At 45.5% G+C, this 23,295-nt stretch overlaps 1 protein-coding gene across 2 annotated transcripts in view; it reads right to left on the bottom strand.

Annotated features, from left to right (window-relative positions):
- The window catches only part of CSTPP1 (centriolar satellite-associated tubulin polyglutamylase complex regulator 1), a 219,750-nt gene that overhangs the window by 144,338 nt on the left and 52,117 nt on the right, over window positions 1-23,295 (bottom strand). Inside the window, exon 2 of one of the 2 annotated variants that reach the window (XM_055141028.1) lies at window positions 21,149-21,251. The exons of the other annotated variant lie outside the window; for it this stretch is intronic. Within the exon in view, the coding sequence (XP_054997003.1) occupies window positions 21,149-21,251 (103 nt within the window). The remainder of the gene's footprint in view (window positions 1-21,148; window positions 21,252-23,295) is intronic. 2 annotated transcript variants of the gene reach the window in all.

The following is a 23,295-nucleotide window of genomic DNA, read 5'->3' as shown; positions in this document are numbered from 1 at the left end:
TCTTTTCCATGAGCAGACAATGGCTTAGTGTCTTAGCTTTGACTATCAGCTGCCACATTAACAGATTTGAATGCATTTGAGTTAAAAGAAAGTATCAGGTGATCCCTGAGCACAGAGCCAGGAGTAAGCCCTGAGCATTGTCAGGTGTGGCCCCAGAAAATAAACTGTCACTGTCACTGTCATCCCATGGCTCATCGATTTGCTCGAGCGGGCACCAGTAACGTCTCCACTGTGAGACTTGTTACTGTGTTTGGCATATTGAATATGCCACGGGTAGCTTGCCAGGCTCTGCCATGCGGCCGATATACTCTCGGTAGCTTGCCGGGCTCTCTGAGAGGGACGGAGGAATAGAACCTGGGTTGGCCACGTGCAAGGCGAACACCCTACCCGCCGCGCTATCGCTCCAAACAAACAAAATACTGATATATAATTGACACATAACTTTGTACTAGTTTTAGGTGTATAGCATAATGACTTGCTATTTATATTTAACACTCATTCCCATTGTTTCCTCCAAAAATTGTTTTGGTTTTGTTTGGGGGCCACACCAGACTGTGCTCAGGGTTTACCCCTGCTCCGCATGGTGCTGGGATAAAATTTGGGTCAGCTGAGTGCAAAGCCAGCACCTTACCCATTTTACTATTTCTCAAGCCCTTAAAAATATTTATGATGATGACTTTTACACTCTACTCTGCTAGCATCTTTTCAATATAAGCAACACCGTATTATTAATTCCAGTCCCCATGCTGTAACATCATGTTCCCATGAATTACTTATTTTATAACTGAAAGTTTGTACTTTTTGACCTCCTAAATCCATTTGGCCCACCTCCCACCCCCTTCTCTGGCAACCAACAATCGCTTCTCTGTATCCTTGAGCTTCATTTTGTTTATTGTTTTAGATTCCACATATAATTGAGATCATACATAATTTATCTGTGAATGATTTCACTGAGCAGAATGCCTTCAAGGTCCACCCATGCTGTCACACATTTACGTGATCCATTCAGCCTCTGATGGACAGAGGTGGCCCCCACAGCTGGCTGAATAAATAATACAGCAGTGAACCGGGATTGAAGAAATCATTTCAAGTTAGCGTTTTAATTTTCTCTGGATAAATACCCCAAAGAAGTTGCTGGATCATGTGATAGTGCTGTGTCTAATTTTTTAAGGATCCTTCTTATTGCTTTTCACAGGAGCTGTACCGACAGACACAGCCAACTGGCAGGGGCAGGGGTGCTTTCTCCATTTTCCAAAGAATACTTTTATCTTTTTGGCATTTTGATAATAGTCATTCTAATATGTCTGAGGTGACTGAGTCATTCGGCTTTGGTTCACTTGATTTACATTTCCCAGATGATTAGGGATTGCTTTATTGATATGCATACTCCCCTGTGTGTGTGTGTGTGTGTGTGTGTGTGTGTGTGTGTGTGTGTGTGTTATGCTGAGGACCAAGGCCCTGGCCTCACCCATGCTAGACAACTACTTTCCTGCCCTGATGAGCAACGCAGAGCACCTTTCCAGGAGTCTATTAGCAATCTGTATATCTTCTTTGGGAAAACTTCTAAAGATTCTCTGTTCTCTTTTAAATCAGATTGTTGGCTGTTCTTTCTTTTTTTAAAAACTTTCATTTATTTGTTTTGGGTCACACCCAGCTATGCTTAGGTGCTTCTCCCAGCTCAGTGCTCAGGGGTTGCTCTCAGCAGTACTGGGGGACCATGCAGAGCTGAGAATCAAACCCAGGGTGGACTTCCCACAGGCAAAAGCCAGTGCTCTACCTCTGAGCCATACCCCTACCCTCGTCCCTTTCCTTCCCTTTTCTTTCCCCTCCATCCCACTCTTTCTCCATTTTGGGACTGGGGGGAAGGGTTCTCCTAAGCAGTGCTCTGATGGCCCCAGAGATCACTCCCAGTGACAGCCAATCCTGCATGAGGGATTAATGCTGGAGCCCCAGGATGCAGTGCTTCTCGAGCCTTGTGATATGTGGGCCCCTGGGGTTTCCCTCCTGGTACTTTGGGTGCCACCAGGGCCGCACCTGGCAGTGCTCAGGGCCTCCACGGCTAGGGGCATGTGATGTCAGGCACTGAACCAGGGTCCTGTGTGCCTGAGCCCAGTGTTATCTCCCCAGCTCCATACTGGTTTTCAGTAACTGAATTATGAGTTCATTACATATTTGGGATAGTAACTCCTCAGCTGATATATGGTTTGCTATTAATTTTTCCAGTAGGGTAAAGAGGCCTTTTATTTTGCCAATGATTTCCATTGCTTTGCAGAAAGTTTTCTCTTTTTTTTTAAACTTTGTATAATTCTTTTTTTTTTCTTCTTTTTGGTTCATACCTGGTGATGCACAGGGGTTACTCCTGGCTCTGTACTCAGGAATTACTCCTGGCGGTGCTCAGGGGACCATATAGGATACTGGGAATCAAACCCGGGTCAGCCACGTGCAAGGCAAACACCCTACCTGCTGTGCTATTGATCCAGTCCCTTATTTATATGAAATAAATTTCATATAATTCTACATGTTACCTTTTCATTTTGGTTCCCTTTGATTTTGGAGTAAGTTCCCCTACTAAAATATCACCGCCACCAATATCAGTTAAGAAACTGATAGCCTTACCCTACTAGTTAGCCTACGGCCTATATTTTCTTCTAGAAGTTATGTGTGTGTGTGTGTGTGTGTGTGTGTTATGGTGCAAAATAAATCTTGTGGTCCATTTAATTCTTTTGCAAATGGCTGTCCGATTTTCCTATACTATTTAATAAAAAGATTACCCGTTCCCACTTATATAGTCTTATTACCTTGTTATAATTGATCATAAATGTGTAGATTTATTTCTCAATTCTGTTTTATCCCACTAATCTGTTTTTTTCATGCAAATACCATACCTTTTGATTATTATAACATTGTGATACAGTTGATGCTTCCAGCTTTGTTCTTTGTCAAGATTACTTTGGCTACTTGGTTTCTTTTATGGCATCACACACTTTAGGATTGTTCTATTTATTTATTTATTTATTGCTTTTTGGGTCACACCCAGCGATGCTCAGGGGTTACTCCTGGCTTTGCACTCAGGAATTACTCCTGGCGGTGCTTGGGGGACCATATGGGATGCCGGGGATCGAACCTGGGTCGGCCGAGTGCAAGGCAAACGCCCTACCCGCTGTGCTATCGCTCCGGCCCCTGTTCTAGTTATTTTTGGGGGGTGCACACCTGGTGGTTCTCAGGGATCAGTCCTAGAACGCTCGGAGAACCATATGGGGTGCCAGGAATTGAACCCAGGTTGGCCACTTGCAAGGTGAATGTTCTACCCGCTATACTATCACTCTAGCTCCTGTCCATTTCTTCAATTTCTTTAACTTTAGGGCCATACCCAGCTATGCTCAGGGTTTGCTTCTGGCAGTGCTGGGGTGACCACATATGACAGGAATCAAACCTGGGTCAGCCTTGTGCAAGGCTGTCAGGTGTGGCCAAACACCCCCATCCCCCCCAAACAAACAGGCAAACCAAAAGTGACGAGTGATGACAGACCTGACAGAACTGTGTGAAAACTAAGGGTGGAGTCGGCCAGAGGGAAGCGGAGGGGGTGGAGAGGGCCTCTCTGGGGGGTGGGTGTGTGGCACCAACACCGCACAGAGATACTGCAATCAACGGCGCTGCTCCTCACGGCACAGACATGGAAAGATTAAGCAAAATTTAAAATATCCTTCATGTGGACATTCTGTGAGCTCGTCACAAATAATTGGATTTGTGGCTTATGTGACTATGAGTACCCTCAGGCAGAAGCCAGCTTTGTTCTTAAGTCACTGTATGTCCTGCCCCGACCTGCCCCGAGCACAGGGACATGAGAAACAGCACCTAGGGGCATCGCTCTCAGACACTCCCACCACACCGCGTGGGTTGCACGGGGAGGAAAGTACCTCTGAACCTCTTTTTTTTTTTTTTTAATTTTATTGATTTACCGTGAGATACAGTTACAAGCTTTCATGTTTGAGTACAATCACACAATGATCAAACACCCATCCCTCCACCAGTGCACATTCCCCACCACCAATATCCCCAGTATACTCCCACCTTTCCCACCCTCCCCCTGCCTCCATGGCAGACAATATTCTCCAAACTCTCTCTCTACTTTTGGGCATAAGGTTTGCAATGCAGATGCTGAGAGGTCATCATGTTTGGTCCTTTATCTACTTTTGGCACACAAGTCTCATCCCAACCAATCCCTCCAACCATCATTGTATTAGTGATTCTCTATTCCAGCTGCCTTTTCCCTGCCCACTCATGAGGCAGGCTTCCAAGTATGGAGCAATCTTCCTGACCCTTATATCTACTGTCCTTGGGTTCAATCTCGTGTTATGTTATTTTATATTCCACAAATGAGCACCTATATGCTCACTGCAGCGCTGTTCACAATAGCCAAAATCTGGAAATAACTCAAGTGCCCGAGAACAGATGACTGGTTAAAGAAACCTTGGTACTTCTACACAATGAAATGCAGCTGTTAGGAGATATGAAGTCATGAAATTTGCTTATAAGTGGATAGACATGGAGAGTATCATGCTATGTGAAATGTCAGAAAGAGAGGGACAGACATAGAAGAACCTTTGAACCTCTTACATGTCCTTCTGGGGCTCTATTCCCTCGCTCTAGGGAGTGAATGCCTGTGGCACTCCCACTCATTAGGAGAAATATCCTAATGAGATTTTTTTCTTTTTGGGTCACACCCGGCAATGCTCAGGGGTTACTCCTGGCTCTGCACTCAGGAATTACTCCTGGCAGTGCTTAGGGGACCATATGGGATGCTGGGAATCGAACCTGGGTTGGCCACATACAAGGCAAATGCCCTACCTGCTCTGCTATCGCTCAGGTCCTGAGATATTTTTTTCAAGACGGAATTAGTCCTGTGCCAGATACAGCAGAAAAGATAGCCAGCTATTTTTTTTTTTTTTTTTTTTGGTGGGAGGTACACCTGATGGAGCTCAAGGCCCATTCCTGGCTTTGTAGATGGTCATTTACTAATCAGGAAATCGTCCTCAACGGTGCAAAATCTTCCTGAGCATTCATTCATCTTGGACTTGTAGCTCCCAGTACTGCAAGAGGAAAAAAAACCTGACTGCTGTTTGTAAGTTCCCCAGCCTAGGCCGTTTGCTCTAAGAGCTCAATGGGCTAAAAGCACTGACCAAAGGAGGGCTTTTCTCATTCCAAAGACCCCAAGTGTCTGTGACCTTGCTCCGGCTGTTTCCATAGCTGACACAGGGCTGGTCAGTTCTCCTTCTCCCTGTTTCATCTCCTAAGGGTCACCACTGAAGAGCTCCTAAGAAGGAGCACTGAAGGTTTCATCCAAATTCACAGTCAGAGGACAAGCGACAGGACAGGTGTTAGGTGCTTGCCTTGCATGCAGCTGAGCCCGGTTCCATCCCGGGAACTTCGTGGTCCCTTGAGCAACATCCTGTGAGCACAGTGCTGGGAGTAACCGCCAGCATGGCCAGGTGTAGTCTGAAACCCTCTCCCATGAAAAAAAATAAAGTGCATGTTTTAAAAAGTAAAATAGTTTCAGGGAATAAGGAGGGAGAGAGAGGTGGGGAGTCAAGAGTATCCCATAAAGAAAAGGAATTACCATATCCTAACTTGAAATATGGGTGATCCCAGAATGCAAAGACAAAAAAAGAAAAAAGGAAAAAGAAGGAAAACAAAACAAAAACAGTGAATTTTACGCTCCCTATTTAAGGAGCAGGCAGTTAAATTTTTCCACCCCTACATGGCAATGTCTTTTACTTTGTCTTTCTTCTTATCCTAATATAATGAGCCATCCATGTTGGTTGCTTTCCAACAGGTACTAGTCCTCCACAAGTCAAGTTGGACTCTATGGTCCCCAGAGCCCCACCAGGAGTGATACCTGAGCACTGAACCAGGAATAAGCACTGAGCCAGGAGTACTGAGCACTACCAGGTATGGTCCCCAAACAAACAAAAATCAACTGTATAGGGTCAGAAAGATGGCAACGCCTTAAGTACCACTTCCTCACTCAAAACCCTCCCTCCTTCAAAAAAAAAAAATTCCACTGTTTGAGGTTATCAGAGAGACATCAAAGGAATGAAGGTCAGGATAAAAGAGAGGAATATAGCCCAAAGTATTTAACTCAGTATTTGATGTTCTTCCCCCAGAGGCAGGAGTTTTAAATTGAATGGTTCATGGATTGAATTCAAGGAATCCACAAACTTGGATGGGAAAATTATTATGGAGTTTTACTTACCTTCCACTGGAACGTAGCATCTCCTTTGATTAAAATGCAAACACTGCAGAGCTAGCAGTCTTAGGATTCTGTCAATCAGAAACAGCTTTCAAAAGAAAGCTCAGACATTTTCATATCACATTGAAGTTGTTCCAGATACCTCACAATATTATTTATACTCATCAGAACTCCAAAAAATAAAGCGTGATTACAGCCATAATGTTCCAGAGGCTCCACCAGGCCTGAAAGAGGCAGCTAGCCGAGCACTGAAGAGCTTCATGGGTTTGAAGTGATAGTACAGCAGGGAGGGCGTTTGCCTTGCGCACAGCCAACCTGGGTTCCATCCCTTGCATCTCATATGGTCCCCAGTGCACCACCAGGAATAACTCTTTTTAAAAAATTTTTTTATTAGAGAATCACTGTGATGTACAGTTACAAACTTATGAGCTTTTATGTTTGCATTTCACTCATACAGTGACTGTTTACCCATCCCTTCACCAGTGCCCATTCTCCTCCACCAATGATCCCAGTATCCCTCTCACCACCCCCATCCCATCCCCTACCACCCCACCCTGCCTCTGCACCCTCCCTTTTGTTCTCTCTCCTTTTGGGTGTTGTAGCTTGCAATAGAGGTATTGAGTGGTCTTCATGTTCGGTCTATAGTCTACTTTCAGCTTGAATCTTCCAACCCGAATGGGTCCTCCCAACATCCTCTACTTGGTGTTCCCTTCTCTATCTGAGCTGCCTTTTCCCCCAGCATGTAAGGCCAGTTTCCAAGCTATGGGGCAGACCTCAGAGACAGACATAGAAAGATCGCACTCATCTGTGGAATATAAAATAACAGAGTGGGAGACTAACACCCAAAAGTAGTAGAGATAAGGACCAGGAATAATTCTTGAGTGCAGAACCAAGAGTAACCATTAAGCACTGCTGGGTGTCACCCCCCCCAAAAAAAAGAGAGAGAGAGTGCTGAATTCATAAGAAAGCTGAGTAAAAGAAACTGGCATTCAGGACTCAGCCAGGCTGGGGAGATGGTCACAGGAAACACCTAGGCTCTGGGAGGCCCTGAAGGGGCTGGAGATGCATCATCATCATCATCATCATCATCATCATCATCCTTGAAACTAAGTCCGACCACAAATCGTTTCAGTCCCTGACCAGACAGAGGTAATCCAGGATTGATAGTGCTCAGGCCATCTGCCAAAGCAAATACAAAACCCTCTCTGCATAAATATTGCATCATTCTAGACCTGAAAGTCTCTATAATTTTAAATATACAATATATAAAACTCTATTGAAAAAAAGGTAAGATAAGACAATAGGGTTAAAATAAAAAGAGATATAAAATAGATCATAGAACTATACTCATAGAAAATCCATGTAAGTTATAGACCTTTTAATAAACATGATATACTATATTTAAGCAAATGCCACGTCTAGCAAAGCCATTAACAAAATAAACTGACAAGTCAAAGAGACAACTTAATGGGCTGAAGAACATGCTTTGCATGCAGGAGCCCTGAGACTTATCCCCAATATCACACGGTCCTCCAAGTACTGCTAGAAGTGACTCCAGAGCACTGACCTGAGTAGCATTCAGTACCACAAGGTATGGGTGTGGTCCACAAACAAGAGGAGGAGGAGGAGGAGGAGGAGGAGGAGGAGGAGGAGGAGGAGGAGGAGGAGGAGGAGGAGAAGAAGAAGAAGAAGAAGAAGAAGAAGAAGAAGAAGAAGAAGAAGAAGAAGAAGAAGAAGAAGAAGAGGAGGAGGAGGAAGAAGAGGAGGAGGAGGAGGAGGAGGAAGAGGAGGAAGAGGAGGAGGAGGAGGAGGAGGGAGAGAAGGAGGAGAAGGAGGAGGAGGGAGAGAAGGAGGAGAAGGAGGAGGAGGGAGAGAAGGAGGAGGAGACAAAGGCAGTTTAGGGGTTTCTTGCCTGGCACACAACCAGCCCTGATTCATTCCCCAGCTCTGCGAGGAATGATTTCTGAACACAGAGCTGGGAGTAAGTCCTGAGCATAGTCATGTATGGCCCAATAACAAAACAAAAACGAAAAATTAAAATGAAGTGAATAAAAATCTTGGAAGTGAAAAATACAGTAGTTGGAAAAAGCCAAACACAAGATACAATTTTAATTACATGGCATTTTGGAAAAGGCAAAACTATGAAGTCAATAAAAATGAGGGTTTCTGGTGGCTGGTTGGGAAAGGAATGAACTGAGCACTGAAAGGACTCTATATGGTACTAAAGTAAAATGATACACGCCATTACACATTTGTCCAGATTCACAGAATATACATCAAGTGTGAACCCTAAGGCAAACTTTGGCCTTTGTATGACTGTTTGCCAATATCTGTTCATCAGTTGTAACAACTGTGCCATTTTGGTAGGGAATGCTGGTAATGAAGGAGGGCGATACATATCTGAGGGGGAACAAGAACATGGGAAACCTTATATACCTTCCCCTCAATTACACTGTGAACCTGAAAATACTCTGAAAAAATCAAGTCCATGAAAAAACAAACAGGGCCGAGAAGTATCTCAGAGGGGTGAAAGGAGTGAGTTCCAGCTAGAATTCCAGTTAAATTCCTGCCTTGTTTTAAACAATTTAACACGTCATCCTAAATCCAGATGACTACTATTACTAAGTGCCACAAAGTGTTCTGGTTATTATCTCTAGGATGCAATTTTTTTTAAGGCCTTCAAAAAGGCCAGGGAGGTTTAAGGCACTTGACTTGCATGTGGCCCACCCTGGTTCAATCCCCAGCACCACGCAGGGTGCCCCAAGTACCACCAAGAGTGACCCCACTGAGCACAGAGCCAGGAGTGGCCCCTGAGGACTTGCTGGATGTGGCCCCCCAAAAGAAGCACAGAAGTTCTTTAAAACAGCAACAGCATACCTTAAAAAAAAAGTCATTTCTGGGGGCCGGAGTGATAGTACAGTGGGTAGGGTGTTTACCTTGTGCACAGCCAAGCTGGGTTTGATTCCCCAGGATCCCATATGGTCCCCTGAGCAGCACCAGGAGTGGTTCCTGAGTGCAGAACCAGGACTGACTCTTGAGCACTGCCAGATGTGGCCCCATCCCACCTCCAAATCACTTCCTGTCTACAGACTCCATCCCTCCTGAGGTCCCCAGGAGGACAGGATGATGCACGGCGCCTTACTCTATTGGATAACCCGTGTTTGCTCATCTGTCACCCAGCCACTCTGTTCTGTAATGGAGGGTGATTTGGGAGGATTTGAAATCCACAACAGAATTTTTCAATCACTATGTTAGCTATCTCTCAGATCATGTTAGTATGTTACAAAACAAGGAGTGATTTAAGATCTGTCCACTTGTTCTACTTAGGCCTTCGATGAGCTAGCTGGCCCCCGCTGCATTACTGAGGGTAATCTTCTTAGTCTACTGACTGAAATGCTAATCCCTTCTGCAGACATTTTTTTTTTTTTTTTTTTTTTTGCTTTTTGGGTCACACCTGGCGATGCACAGGGGTTACTCCTGGCTCTGCACTCAGGAATTACTCCTGGCGGTGTGCAGGGGACCATATGGGACACTGGGATTCAAACCTGGGTTGGCTGCGTGCAAGGCAGACGCCCTACCTGCTGTGCTATCGCTCCAGCCCCACCTTCTGCAGACATTTAGAGACACATCTAGATACAAGATTTTACCAATTACCTAAGCATACCTTATATTGTCAAACTCAACCCCCAAATTCCTCTATGACACTTTTATTTACTACTCTAGCATCCACTCTTTCTCCTAGTCTCTTTTTGACTGAGCTTAATGCAGTTTAACAAAGGTCCTTAATTCACTCAGTGTTTAATAATTAGCTTCATCTCTTCATTCAGATTATATCGCTCTCATAGAGGCAGAGTGACTGTGTCTTGTATTCCTATCCATAGAGGCCACCTTTGAAATTCGATACAACTCAATGATTGAAATTCAACAACAATACTGACATTCTTGTAAGAGGATGAAGGAAAAATATTTAGTTGGGAAAACCAGGCTCGGAATGCTGTTTGGGGAGGCTTTAGACAACAGGCCTGTAGCAGAGTCTGAATATCAAATTTGACTGGGAGGGGGGGAATGCCTCATTCAAAAGGCTGTGTATGCACACCAAATTTTCTATGATGCGCTTCTTGCTGATGGCACGCTGGTGGGTCCTGAGGGCAATCTGAATCGAGCAGCGCGATTCTCTCAAGCCCCCTTGAGGGAGCATCTACATCGTGCAGAAGGGGAAGGATGAGTGTGTGCGGATGAATAATTAGCCTCGCACATGTCCACTGCAGTCTGTGTGGCGTGCACACACGCCCCTGCCTGGAACTGCCTGTGGAGCGTTCTCTCTTTGGGCTCTGTGGTTTCTCAATCCATTCCCAGTGTTCGGAGGCTGGAGCTTGGCTCGACAGGCACAGATAAACAGCTTCCTGGAGCAGGCTCGCCAGGGTGAGGAGCAATGACCTCAGCAGAGCGTGTCTGCTTTTCATTACCCGGAGCACAGCGCCGCACCGCTAGTGCTAAGAGCAGGAATTAGACAGAAAGGCCTGAGCCCAGTCAGGTCTCCCATCACACCTTCATTTGTGTAAACTTTGGAAGTCAGAGGAAAGAGGTTACAGAGAGGAAGTAAGGAAATCTGAGGGGCGTGTGTGTGTGTGTGTGTGTGTGTGTGTGTGTGTGTGTGTGTGTGTGTGTGTGCGAGCGCAAGCGCAAGCGCAAGCGCACGCACGCACGGGAGATGGGTTGATTTATTTCATTTATTTTTTTTTTATTTATTTATTTTTTTGCTTTTTGGGTCACACCCAGCGATGCTCAGGGGTTACTCCTGGCTTCAGGAATTACTCCTGGCGGTGCTTGGGGGACCATATGGGATGCTGGGATTCGAACCCGGGTAGGCCGCGTGCAAGGCGAACGCCCTACCCGCTGTGCTATTGCTCCAGCCCCTTTATTTTATTTTTTTAACGAAAGCTTTCTTAGGCAATATTCTCAATGAACTAAAGGAATGAAATGGCTAACACAAAATGGCTAATAATCATGCAGCAAATAATCAAATGTCTTTAATCTCCCTAAAAAAGTACAAATGGCTAGGCAAACAAAAACAGATGTAATTGAGGGGCTGGGGAGAGAGTACAGTGGGTAAGGCACTTGTCTTGCATGCAGACAATCTGGATTCAACCCCGGGCACCCCATCACCCCATCTGGTCCCTCGAGCCCTGCCAGGAATGATTCCTGAGTGCAGAGCCTGGAGTGACCCTGAGCATCGCCAGCTGTGGCCCCCAAACAAAATCCAAGAAAGATGCAATAGGGAAAAAGGGAAACTAAGATGCCTTCCAGATCTTGAACCGGGATGCCAATTCGTGTGAGTGCTGGGGACCAGAGCCAGGGTCTCCCACATGCAAGGCCAAAGGCTCTCCACCCCCAGTGCTGCAAACACCCCCAGGGCTAGGATGCCGTTTACAGAGGAAGAGAGCTGCGCAGGGGCAGAGCGCGGTGCTAGGACACGGGGCTTTCAGGCCTGAGGCTCCGGTTGGAGCCCTGGCACCACCGCGCACACCAAGTGTGATTCCTATTTGGAATCTCTAGCAGAGCAAGTATGTGACCCCCAGTCAGCACCACAATCAAGTGTGTGCAACTCCAGGTCCTGGGGCTTGGGGGAGGGCAATTAAAATGTAAACAATAAAGAGAACTCCTAAGCACCACTGGGAGGGATCCATGACAGTCAGATGTAAACGCTGAATACAGTTTTGTATTGCCCAATTCCACCCCCATCCTGCCACTCCCCAAACAAACACAAAGAAGAAGAAGAAAACAATTACTTTCTGAGAGAGCCACGGAGTAGGAGAGAAGCAAGACCTGAGCAAACTGGAGCTAAGGTGGAATGAGCTTTAACTGAAAGATACACTCCCAGACACTTGACACATGCCATGGACCCAGACATATGCTCCAGGAAGTACGTATTATCACTCCGAGCTGAAATCTGGACTTGGAAAATGTAACACCGAGACATTAACGAAGACAGATGTTGCTGATACCATTTAGTGACAAAAGGAAGGATTCAGGACTGCTTCTGTGGTCCCTCCAAAAACAGGATCATCTGCTGTGGCAGCCTGATCCGGAGCAACCTGAGAAGCGACGTGTCCTGAAACCAACGTCCGCGCTTCCTAGTGAGCCGGTTCCCAGCGTGCTGCTCTAGAGCTCCCTCGGATCGCTGATGAAAGGAATCACAGTGACTGCCGCGGACAGGAAACCAGGTGGCTGTGACCCTGTGGAGGGGTCCTAAGAAATCATTTGCTTTGTGTGTGGGAGGGGAGTCGCTGACTGTGGCGATGCACCTGCCGGGGTGCCGGGAGCACGGAGCCAGGGGAGCATCTCAGCAAGTCCTCCTGACAGAGAGAAGCTTCATTCGACTTTCATTCCGCTTTTCTCAGGGAAGAAGAACCTTTGTGTGGCTGCCAAAAGTCTCTCCGTTCCCTCCTCCTTCCCCTCTACTCCCCCCCTCTCCCCGCCCCGGCACCCCCATCCCAGTTCATTAAAGAGCTTCTGGTTCAAGGTGCCAGATTGTGTCATGCTTTCCGGCTCGTGTGCCAGGCCGCCAGCACACAGATCTTCTGAGTCCTGAGCAAACGAGGGAAGAAATGAGAAGTGCTGATGAATTTCAATTGTCCTATTGTTGAGAAAGTAAACTCTCTTAGCCTCTGAGAGGCTCTTACACATGACGGATGGCGGGGCTGCCCTGTTCATTCAGATGTGTGCCTGCCCGATTGCCAGAGATGCACTCAGCAAGGCAGACGAGTGCGGGCTGGGGAAGGAATCGGGGTTTGGGCCAAAGAGTCCTTCTATTATTTATAGAACGAAACAGATCAGGCGGTTTCTCCAAGGGGGAGTTCCCCTATGGAGAATTAGGCCCTAACTAAATTTGACCCTCACTAGCTGTATCAGCAGCTCCCCTGAAAACAGAAAGAGGGTCAGGGGGTCTCGAGAATGCATCAGCCGAGGACCCAGAGGCTCATTTCCTCCTCGGGCGCCATTTCACCAGCGCATCATCTCTTCTCATCGGTCCTTCCTGACAGGGAGAACCTGGGCCCAATTATGACTTGCCTAACCTTTGCCCTGGACCGCCAAATGCGGCGGGGGACCAGTGGGCTGTGAAATGGCTTCCGCAGTCACCAGGTCAAGGGCTGGAGGGAAGTTTCCTGTAATCAAAACTTGAAGGGACTGAAGAAGAGCCTCGGATTCTGAGCAAGAGGGTCTCAAGGTCTCAAAACGGACTGAGGGGCCTTGAAACTCATCACACTGTCTCCCTGGGGTCCTTGCGCTACAAGGTATTACATCATCATACCTTGATGATGCAGAAAAGAACCAGAATCCAACAGGAGTTGACAAACGATGCCCGGAAGTGCGGAACCAGTAACAGAGGACAGCACTTAGCTCCGGGCAAAATCTATTCCTGGCCATTATCTGAGTCTGTGAGAATCCAGATGCTGACAATGAGAAATGGGTGACTTTCGGTTGCAATGTGTCAAGTCCAGCAAAGAACTGAACTATGAAAAAAAAGAGATGGGGATGGTTGTAGGGTGGGGGGTGGGGAAGGGCGTGGAGGGGAAAGCATTATCCCTTTTGAAGAAGCCTGTAACAGGATTAGTCACCTTCCTTCACCACATTCTGGCTCCACTGAACCGCAGTGAGCCGGGAAAACATGGGGCAGGAACGGCCCGGCGAGTCTCAAGTCTGTCCCTCATTCAATGCTACAAGCCTGCAAAACGTCCTAGTGTGTTCTGTCACGTGTTTTTTTTTTTTTTTTTTTTTTTTTGCTACTCTAAACCTCTGCTCCTCTGGTACCATGGGTGTGAGGAGAATTCAAAACAATATCACTTAATTTGTGGATGATGGTGGGTTCTAAAAAAGAAGCTGCCAACTTCAGAAACAAAAGTTTATTCTCTTGGGGCTGGAGCAATAGCACAGCGGGTAGGGCGTTTGCCTTGCACGCGGCGACAGGGGTTCAATTCCCAGCATCCCATATTGTCCCCCGAGCACCGCCAGGAGTGATTCCTGAGTGCAAAGCCAGGAGTAACTCCTGTGCATCGCTGGGTGTGACCCAAAAAGCAATAAATAAATAAATAAATAAAAGTTTATGCTCTTGTGCTAGATTACTCACTCAGGACAGAAATGGGTCATCTTTTCATAAAGGGTACTATTCTAAAAAATAAATAATACTTTTTAAGGATTTGTGTTTTGGGGCAACACCCAACATACTTGTCGGGAGACCATTCAGTGCCAGGGAGCAAACCCAGGGTTCCCACATGCAAAGCATGGCTCTGGCCCTTTGTGGTCTTTGCTGTTTTATTCCTCCCTCAGTTTTCACTGAGGTATCACAGTCTGTTTTGTTCTGCGCCAAACCCAGCAGTGCTCAGAGGGCCACACAGTGTTGAGAACCAAACCTGGGTTTCCTGCATGCAAAGCAGGTGCACCAACCCTTTGAGTTCTCTCCCTGGTTCCAAAATTCATATTTTATAATCCTGCATTGTTTCCATAAGCATCACATTTTAAGTGAATAGGAATATGCACCACTGGAACTTCCTTTTCTCCTCCAAGAACGAATGAGCAGAGTTCCTATTTCATGAATTTAATTTAATCCAAAAACTGAAAAGGTAATTTGATGCTCGCATCTTTTAGATAGTATAAAGAAGGTATTCCTCAACTGAATTCTGGTCCTATGCCCCAAACTGGAGCCACCCCTACTTCTTTAAAACACTGACAGACTTCCATCTCCAGATTTATAAAGTATATTAGAAAACACAAATGGTTTTTATGACTAATTATTTTATTATTTTACGTGTTGTATGAGAGGTGCAGGAGGGACACAATGACCAGTTAGGTGGCTTTATTAACGCTGCCTACTGGCATGCCAGCAAGTGAAATCAATCAAATTATGCCTCTTGGGTGCGGAGAGCCTAGGAGAGACACGAGGACAAAGAGCAGGTGAGTCCCTGTGCCGTGACAGTGCACTGGGTCTCTGAGGGAGGGAGTCAGTCATTTCACAGGATCCGCTCTCACAACCCGTCTCCTCCAGGATCCCTTCCTAGCGCTCCCTGATACCATATTTCCTTCATTATTTGTCATCCATTTTGTTTCTGTTTCACAGTTGTGGAATTCTGGGATTGTTACTGTTTTTTGGTTTTTTTTTTTGCTTTTTTGGGTCACACCTGTCGATGCACAGGGGTTACTCCTGGGTCTGCACTCAGGAATTACTCCTAGTGGTGCTTAGGGGACCATATGGGATGCTGGGAATCGAACCTGGGTCGACCACATGCAAGGCAAATGCCCTACCCACTGTACTATTGCTCCAGCCCCTGGGACTGTTACTTTTATGTGTCTGAATTTCTGAATTTCCTGTGGCGTAAAATGAGGATACGGCTAAAACCCCACCTTACAGTGTTGGGAGGATCAAGCAAGGTAACACATGCCGTCTGCTTAGAATACTACCGAACTCACAGCAAGGTGGCACGAAGTCTCAGCTATGGATTGTTTACTGACCGGGGACCCCACACTGAAGCCTGAGCCCTGAGGGCCCTTATCGGTCTTGTTCTTCACTGTATCCCTATTGCCTAGCTCACAGACGAACACAGTAGGCGCTGAAAAATACTAAATGAATTCATAAATAAATGCCATCTTAGGGTTTCATCCAGCCTTAAAATAACCCCCTATCAGTGAAGGGCATCTGTGCATATGCATCCGAAACAGTCATTGTGAAAACTTTCCCAAGAAGCTAAAAAATCATCATCTAAAAAAAAAAAATTAAAAACCCAACCCCAAAGCAGACACGTGATCATAAGAGCGCGCCCAAGGCCCGCCATCGAGACCACAGAGCATCCTTCTTTTCTATATTCGTATGTGCAGGGCAAGCTTCCTGATGCCGCAGAGTATAACTATCAATTTAGCCTGTGAAGCATGACTCCCAATTCTGATAGGAATTCTCAGATGTCAGCCTGTTTTTCCTCTCAGCATTATTTCCCAATGTCTTAAAAGCCACATTTCTCCTTTGGTCCTGACCACAAGGACCTGGTCACGCTCTGCAATGGTTTCGAGCCTCCCTTTATTAGATGTACTTCCTCTGAGGCTCTGACCCGGGGCTGACACTCAGCTACTCTTAGAAGGGCACCTCTGACCTGGTACTGATAGAATGACAACATGCGGAGGCAGAGGTGGCACACAACACAAACCCCGAGGGCTCCAGGCTCCTCCCTTCAAGAGCGTCCAGAGGAATCTGATCTAGAGAGTCGATAGTCTTTCACACACAGGACAGCTTAGCTATTCATGTTTTAGTTGATTCTGAGTTACTGCAACAATTGTGGATTTACGGGAAAACGTTAACAACCAAGGAGTGATAGTAAAGGTGAAATGGCAAACAGACCCAGAGAAGAAACTCAGTAGGCAAACTGTTTCAGAAATCAGAGATACTATAGAGGTAAGTCGCCTGCCTTGCATGTAGCAAACTTAGTGTGGTCTGTGGCACCTCAGTACGGTCCTCTGAGTACCACCAAGAGTGAGCCCTGAGTGCAGAGCCAGGAATAGGCCCTGAGTACTGCCAGGCAGACTTAAAAATTAAAAAGGGGCTGGAGTGATAGCACAGCGGGTAGGGCATTTGTCTTGTACATGGCCGACCCGGGTTCCATTCCCAGCATACCATATGGTCCCCCGAGCACTGCCAGGAGTGATTCCTGAGTGCAGCTCCAGGAGTAACCCCTGAGCATCGCCAAGTGTGACCCAAAAAGAAAAAAAAAATTAAAAAGAAGAAAAAAGTTACAGAAAACATTTAAAAGACTAAGGCTCTCATTGTTTGAAGTAAATCATTGGCCACAAATGTATAAAACTCCTGGGGCTGGAGCCATTGTACAGCAGGTAGGGAGTTTGCCTTGCACACGACCACCCTGGATTTGATCTATGGCATCTCATATGGTCCCCTGAGCACCTTTAGGAGTAATTAATTCTTGAGTGCAGAGCCAGGATAAACCCTGAGCATTGTCAGGTGTGGCCCCAAAACCAAAACAAACAAAAAAATCTTACATAATTATATATATATATATATACACACACACACATATATATATAATTTCTTATCCTGCTTCCAATTAGAAATAGCTCCAATTGTATCTTACTAGCACATCCTAGCCACTAACACAGTGGGTCAGATGCTTGCTTTGCGTGCAGTTTCCCCCAGTTTAGTCCCTGGCGCAGCATATGGTCTCCCGAGCACTGTCAGGAGTAAGCCCTGAACTCCACTGGGTAGGCCCCCAAATAAAACACCAAACCAACCCAAACCAAAACCAAAAGGCTGAGACTAAACAGCTACAGGGCAATGAATTGGACAAGGCTATACAATAAACTGTGCAGTTCATAAGGGAAAAATCAAAAAGCACAGCAAGGAGAAACCTCAAGAAATTATGTGGTTAGGCCTCTAGCGCTATTAGGGAAGCGCAGCCACTGGACGAGGCGGAGCAGGGGCCCGTGCCAGGCTGCTTCCTGCTGCTGCTCACGAGCTTCTGAACTGAGAGGAGCAGCAGGTTTTACTTTCCTAAGCCGCCTCGATTTTCTCACCTAAAAGAACAAAGATAATAATAGGACCAACTTCAAAGAAGCACAGTGGTTGAGACATAGTAGGAGTTTAGTAAAACTGCTTAGTATAATATATATCCATTATGTTATTATTAGCATGCCGGATTTTAATTATACCCATTCCATAGATTATGCAACTGGAGCCCAGAAAATTTCAAAGACCAGCTTGTGATTACAGAGCAAAAATGCGTAAGAATAAGGCGTTCTTCTTCCCAGGGTCAGGCTCCTCTTTGCACTGCAATGTGTTTTCATGAATGATTGTGGAAAAGAAGACCTATTTCTACTAAGCAAATCCAATTACAATCAAAGTCATATCGGCAGCTTTTCCCATTCGTCAGGTCTCCTTGTCTGTCAAATACTCCTTCCCATTCTTTCATACATCCACACCTTTCAAGTCTTCTTTTTTTTTTTTTAAGGATTTTTGGTTCAAAACTCAAAATAGCTTGCCTCGGGCCAATATGGTGTCTTAGAACTTTACAAGTGTCCAGTATGTGCCACTCACATACATTATGTAATTCTCAGCTTCCTGAAGACAAGAAACAGCTCACTTAGCAACTAGATTTCTATCAGCCCTGTGGAAAATCTTGAGATTTCTTTCAACAGTGTGCTGGTAACCAAAGCTACAGCGAAGAGCATCTGAACAGTTATAAGACTCACTATTGACTCTCTAGAACTCAGCAGCAGTTCCATAGACCAGTGGGGTTCCCTTTTGTGCTGCTGAGCGAAGGGATGGCCCAGCAAGCAGGAGCGCAGTCCGGGTCCTAACTCTGGTTCCGCATATGGTCCTCAAGAAAGATCCCTGAGCACCCACCCAGAAATAGCCCCTGCGAACCACTGGATATAATCCTAAAACAACTTGAAAGCTTTAGTAGTGCTATATACCTGGCACACAGATTCTCAAATAGTAGAGACCAGAGCTTTTCATATACCTGTGTGTGTTTGTGTGTATGTGTGTGTGTGTATCTCAGAGAAAAGAAGAGATCATTTCTTTTTTTTTTTTTTTTGCTTTTTGGGTCACACCCGGCGATGCACAGGGGTTACTCCTGTCTCTGCACTCAGGAATTACTCCTGGCGGTGCTCAGGGGACCATATGGGATGCTGGGAATCAAACCCAGGTTGGCGGCGTGCAAGGCAAACACCCTCCCCGCTGTGCTATCGCCCCAGCCCCAAGAAGAGATCATTTCTAATAGAAATAAGACCAAGAATAAAAGTAGGCAGCATACAATATTTATAATTTAAAATATAGCTTCGGCTGTGGATTCAGCAAACATTCTCCTCATGTCTACTACAGGCGGTGCATCGAGCCAGGCTCTGGGAATCCGAAGCTATAGAAATGGTGCCGCCCTCGAGGAAGCTCCATTTCTGATGAAATGGGGAAGTGACTGACTGACAAGGGAGATGGGCATGGGTGGGTGGGAAATAAAAGGAAAAGAAAAAAAAATGCTGGGAAGAGGCTTTACCACCAGAAGAATCATATTTCCGTTGGCAAGGAACCTCAAGAGAACTGGTACAGATGAAATGGCCCAGAAACTTGACCCCGAGGCTTGTCAGTTCTGTAAAGCAAGCAAGCTATTCAATGCCAGCCTTTAGTCCCTGCCCACCTCATTTGCCTCAGCCCACACCATGAGAACAAGATTCCTTTCTCTACTTCATTCTCCTTTAGAAGACTGAAAGGAGGGACTAGCTCTGTACTGGAAAGTCTGCTTTTCCCAGGAACGCAAACTTCCAACCCATAAGGAATCTAGATTTTTATTTATAACACCTCCAGCTTGGCTTAAGTCTCAGGGAGAATGGAGAATTCCCCTAGTAGCAACTTACATTTAGGCCATGAGAAGAGCTGTCTGATCACCAAGGAACTTCTGGAAATGGGGTAAAAATATCTGTTTTCGAAGAGGATAGATTTGAATTCATAATTCACCTTCTTGAGAAGCCTGTCAGAGGCCATTCTTCATTTTTATCTCAATATTTATTGAGAACGCTCCCAAGAGAGCAGAAAAAAGGAAAGAGAATCCAAACAATAACAAAAATAAGTTGTGACATGTTGGTAATTAAAATAAATGCTTTGAATTTCTTCTGCACATCCTTTTAAAGTATTTGAAAGAAGGTCAAGGTTATTGAAATTATTTTATTCAGTGTTCTAAAAACCCGTCTGTGATAATTTTTTTTAAAAAGCTGTAATCATATTTTATTCTTACACAGTACATTTTTTATTTTTTAAAAAAGGGGAACTCTCCAAAGATATGAAGTATGTCTGCCTTTAGAAAATACTTGGGGTATGCTGAAGAGATAGTACAGCAGGTGCCTTGCATGCTGCTGACCCAGGTTTAATCCCAAGCACCTTATATAGTCCCCAGAGCCTGCTCCCTGAGCACAGAGCCAGGAGAAAGCCCTGAGCATTGCCAGGTGTGAACCCAAAACAAACAAAAGAAAGGACAATACATGGTGGTCTTTTGTTGTTGGGTTTGTTAGGGTTTTTTTTTTTTCAATTTCAGGTAACCCCCAGTTCTGTGCTTGAGGGTTGCTTCTGGGGGTGCTCAGGGGACCCTGGAGTACCAGAGATGAGTTCAGCCCTTAAAGCTATCTTGCTGGTCTCTAGCAAAACATTTACACCATTGAGTATAAATGTTTTTTACATTTACATGAATGACAGAGAATGCCACCGAAAGAAAATTACAAGAGGAAAATGAAATACTTTCCTGAACAAAAGTCAGCCAGGAAAAACACAGGCTGAAGGAGTTCGGACTAAAGGAAGTGAGACTGAAGACTTTGAATACTAGAGCAAATTTACAAGGTGTCAGAGGGACCTAAAGAAGCAAAACTAATAGATCAAACAAGCCGTGTCTAGCATAGTTCTGACCATTCATGAGATTTAGCACTAACACCACGAGGGGTGCCAAAGATACATTCCAAAGAATGACTGACCGGCCCTCAAGCATCTACCAAAATTAAGCCTTCTCCGCTACCACATAATCAGAATTGTCTTAACTCCCTTTTTCATGTTCCTCGTATGCTTCCTCTCTATTTTATTTTACTATTACTATTGATTTTCTTGTTTTCAGTAACAGGGCCAGATTTACAGTCCCAAACAGCAAGTCAACATCCACGCCATAAAGGACTCTCCCCCTGTGGTTTTGGGCCACTTGGGCCCAGAAGTGCTCTGGGGCTACTCCCAGTTCAGTACTGGGGAGTCGCTCCCAGGGATCAAACCTGGGGTTCCCACGCATAAAGTATATGCTCTAATCTTTTGAGCACCTCCGTGGCCCCAAATACTCCTGTAGGCCCATCCTGTTGCCTAAACATTTATGTACTTACTATTCAGTGAAGAACCTGGTAATGCCATATTGGCTAATATCTTCCTTGTTCTCTAGCAGCTGGCACACCGCATCTTCCATGTATGTGAGGACATGTCGCTGGGCTGCCAAGAAAGAGAGAAAGTGAAAGACAAGGAATAAAAGTCCTCCCCATCCTAGTGTGAAGGGTGCGGGTGGGGGGCTGGGAGGTGGGGCGAATGCAGGTCCCAAACCCCCTGGCTCTGAGATGTGGTCTCAAGGGGACAGCAGGAGATGATGAACAGAGAACAGAACCTGCTGCCCTCTGGTCGGCTGTGAGCCCCTGCACCAACCCTCCACTTTGTGTCAGTGAGAGGCTGAACTGATGACAAATTTTAGCACCAGTTAGCAGTAGGCCTGGAATTTCTTTTCTTTCCATCACCTTCCAGTCTTACACTTCTGAACGTCTCAGAAACTTAAGGAGTAGATCTTCCATACCTCAAGTGTGAATAGCCTAACTGCAAAGCAAATTTGGCTCTTTAGTTCTTTTATTGGAAAAAATCAAATCACTGAAAAAGTTTACATACCACGAAAAGCTCGGTACTGGTGTTATGTATAGTAAGTAACCATGACATCTGCAGAAATCTTTTTTTTTTGACGATGGGTGTGGCTGATAAAGGTGTGAGTCAGATGTGGGCTTATTTAAATAGCAGGTGAGAGACTAGAATAGGCAGATATTGGGTATGAGTCCTGGCTATGAATTCTATCTATTTGTCTTATTCCTTGTGTTTAAATTCTCCTCCTTTCTCTGTCTCTGTGTTCAAGGATCATTCCTGGTAGACTTGGGGGACCATATGGGGTGCTGGGGATCAAACCCAGGTCGGCAGTGTGCAAGGCAAGCAACTTAACTGCTGTAAGTTCCTTGTTAAATTTTTTTGACAATTTTCCTGGTTCCTTGTTAATTTTTTTATAGAGCAAATTCATTTTCTCCTCCCCCTGCACTCAGAGCCTATTTCCTCTGACTCACCAAACTGCACCAGCTCGCTGCCCTGTTGAGTGATGTGTGCACACCCCAAGGTCTGTTCTATCAGTGAGTGCTGCCCGAAGCTCACTACTACCAGACACTGCATTCTCTACATGTCCTCAAGCCCCCAGAAGATACAAGAGCAAAATCCGTACTTCACCAGTGGTTCAACAGTTCCACCAGCACGGAAACTTATTTCTCAACCAAGGAGAGAGGCCAAAGAACTGGAGCACCTGCTCTGTGTGGGGGAGGTTGGGGTCTGATCCCAGCATCACATGGTCCCCAACACCACCAGGAGCACTGAGTCAGCAGTAGCTCTTGAGCACTTCTGGGTAAGGCCCAAGACATGAAAACACAAAGAATGAAAAAGGGAAACTATTTCTCTAAAAAGATTGCTAAAAACAGAGTAACATTCCGATATATGCCAACTTCTAGCATTGTTTTCAAAATATAAACAATCATAATTAGTATATATCAGGCTGGGAAGAAAAACTGACCAAGTCAACATTAAAATAATCTACATTTTCACCTACATATTCTTCCTCCCTTCTTCCACTCACTTACCCCAATCTTCCTTTCTGGGGCAAGAGCACCAGTGAGAGAGAAGCTTCAAGGCCCTGAGTCTGATCCCCAGCACCACATGGCCACTCCCCACCCCAGCGAGCACTGCTAGGTGTGATCCCAAAGAGGGGTACAAGGGCTTCTTCCTTGGGGTCTATGGATGATTGTGCCTTAGGGGTAGTACAGAATCTTTTTTGTTAGGGTGGATACAAAAAAGTTCTACGTAGAAGCAAGTCCTGCTGCTTCTCCCTCCAACTCCAGAACTAAAAGTCAATTTGGAAGTACTGTAAAGGGAGAGATGTGTTCAGCACAGATGGAGTCAAAGCACTTTGTCCTCCTAGAAAAGACAGAGGAACCCTCTGAAAAAACAGACCTGGGATCCCAACAAAGAAAAAAATTTTAAAAGACCATGCCTGTTTAACTGTCAGCAGCTAATCAGATGCCTAGAATTTAACATTACATGCAACAATAAAGATAATAACAGTAATAGCTACCAATTTTGAGCACCTGGGCAACATATTGACTAACAATGTGCCAAATGGGTACTAATTGTTTTACAAGCTTATGTGCTTTAGTCTTCACAACAATCAAGTACAGGTATTTGG

This window comes from Sorex araneus, chromosome 6 (assembly GCF_027595985.1).
Source record: "Sorex araneus isolate mSorAra2 chromosome 6, mSorAra2.pri, whole genome shotgun sequence".
Classification (NCBI taxonomy): domain Eukaryota; kingdom Metazoa; phylum Chordata; class Mammalia; order Eulipotyphla; family Soricidae; genus Sorex; species Sorex araneus.
Note: the sequence above shows the minus strand (reverse complement) of the source record. Positions and strands in the feature narration are given on the sequence as shown.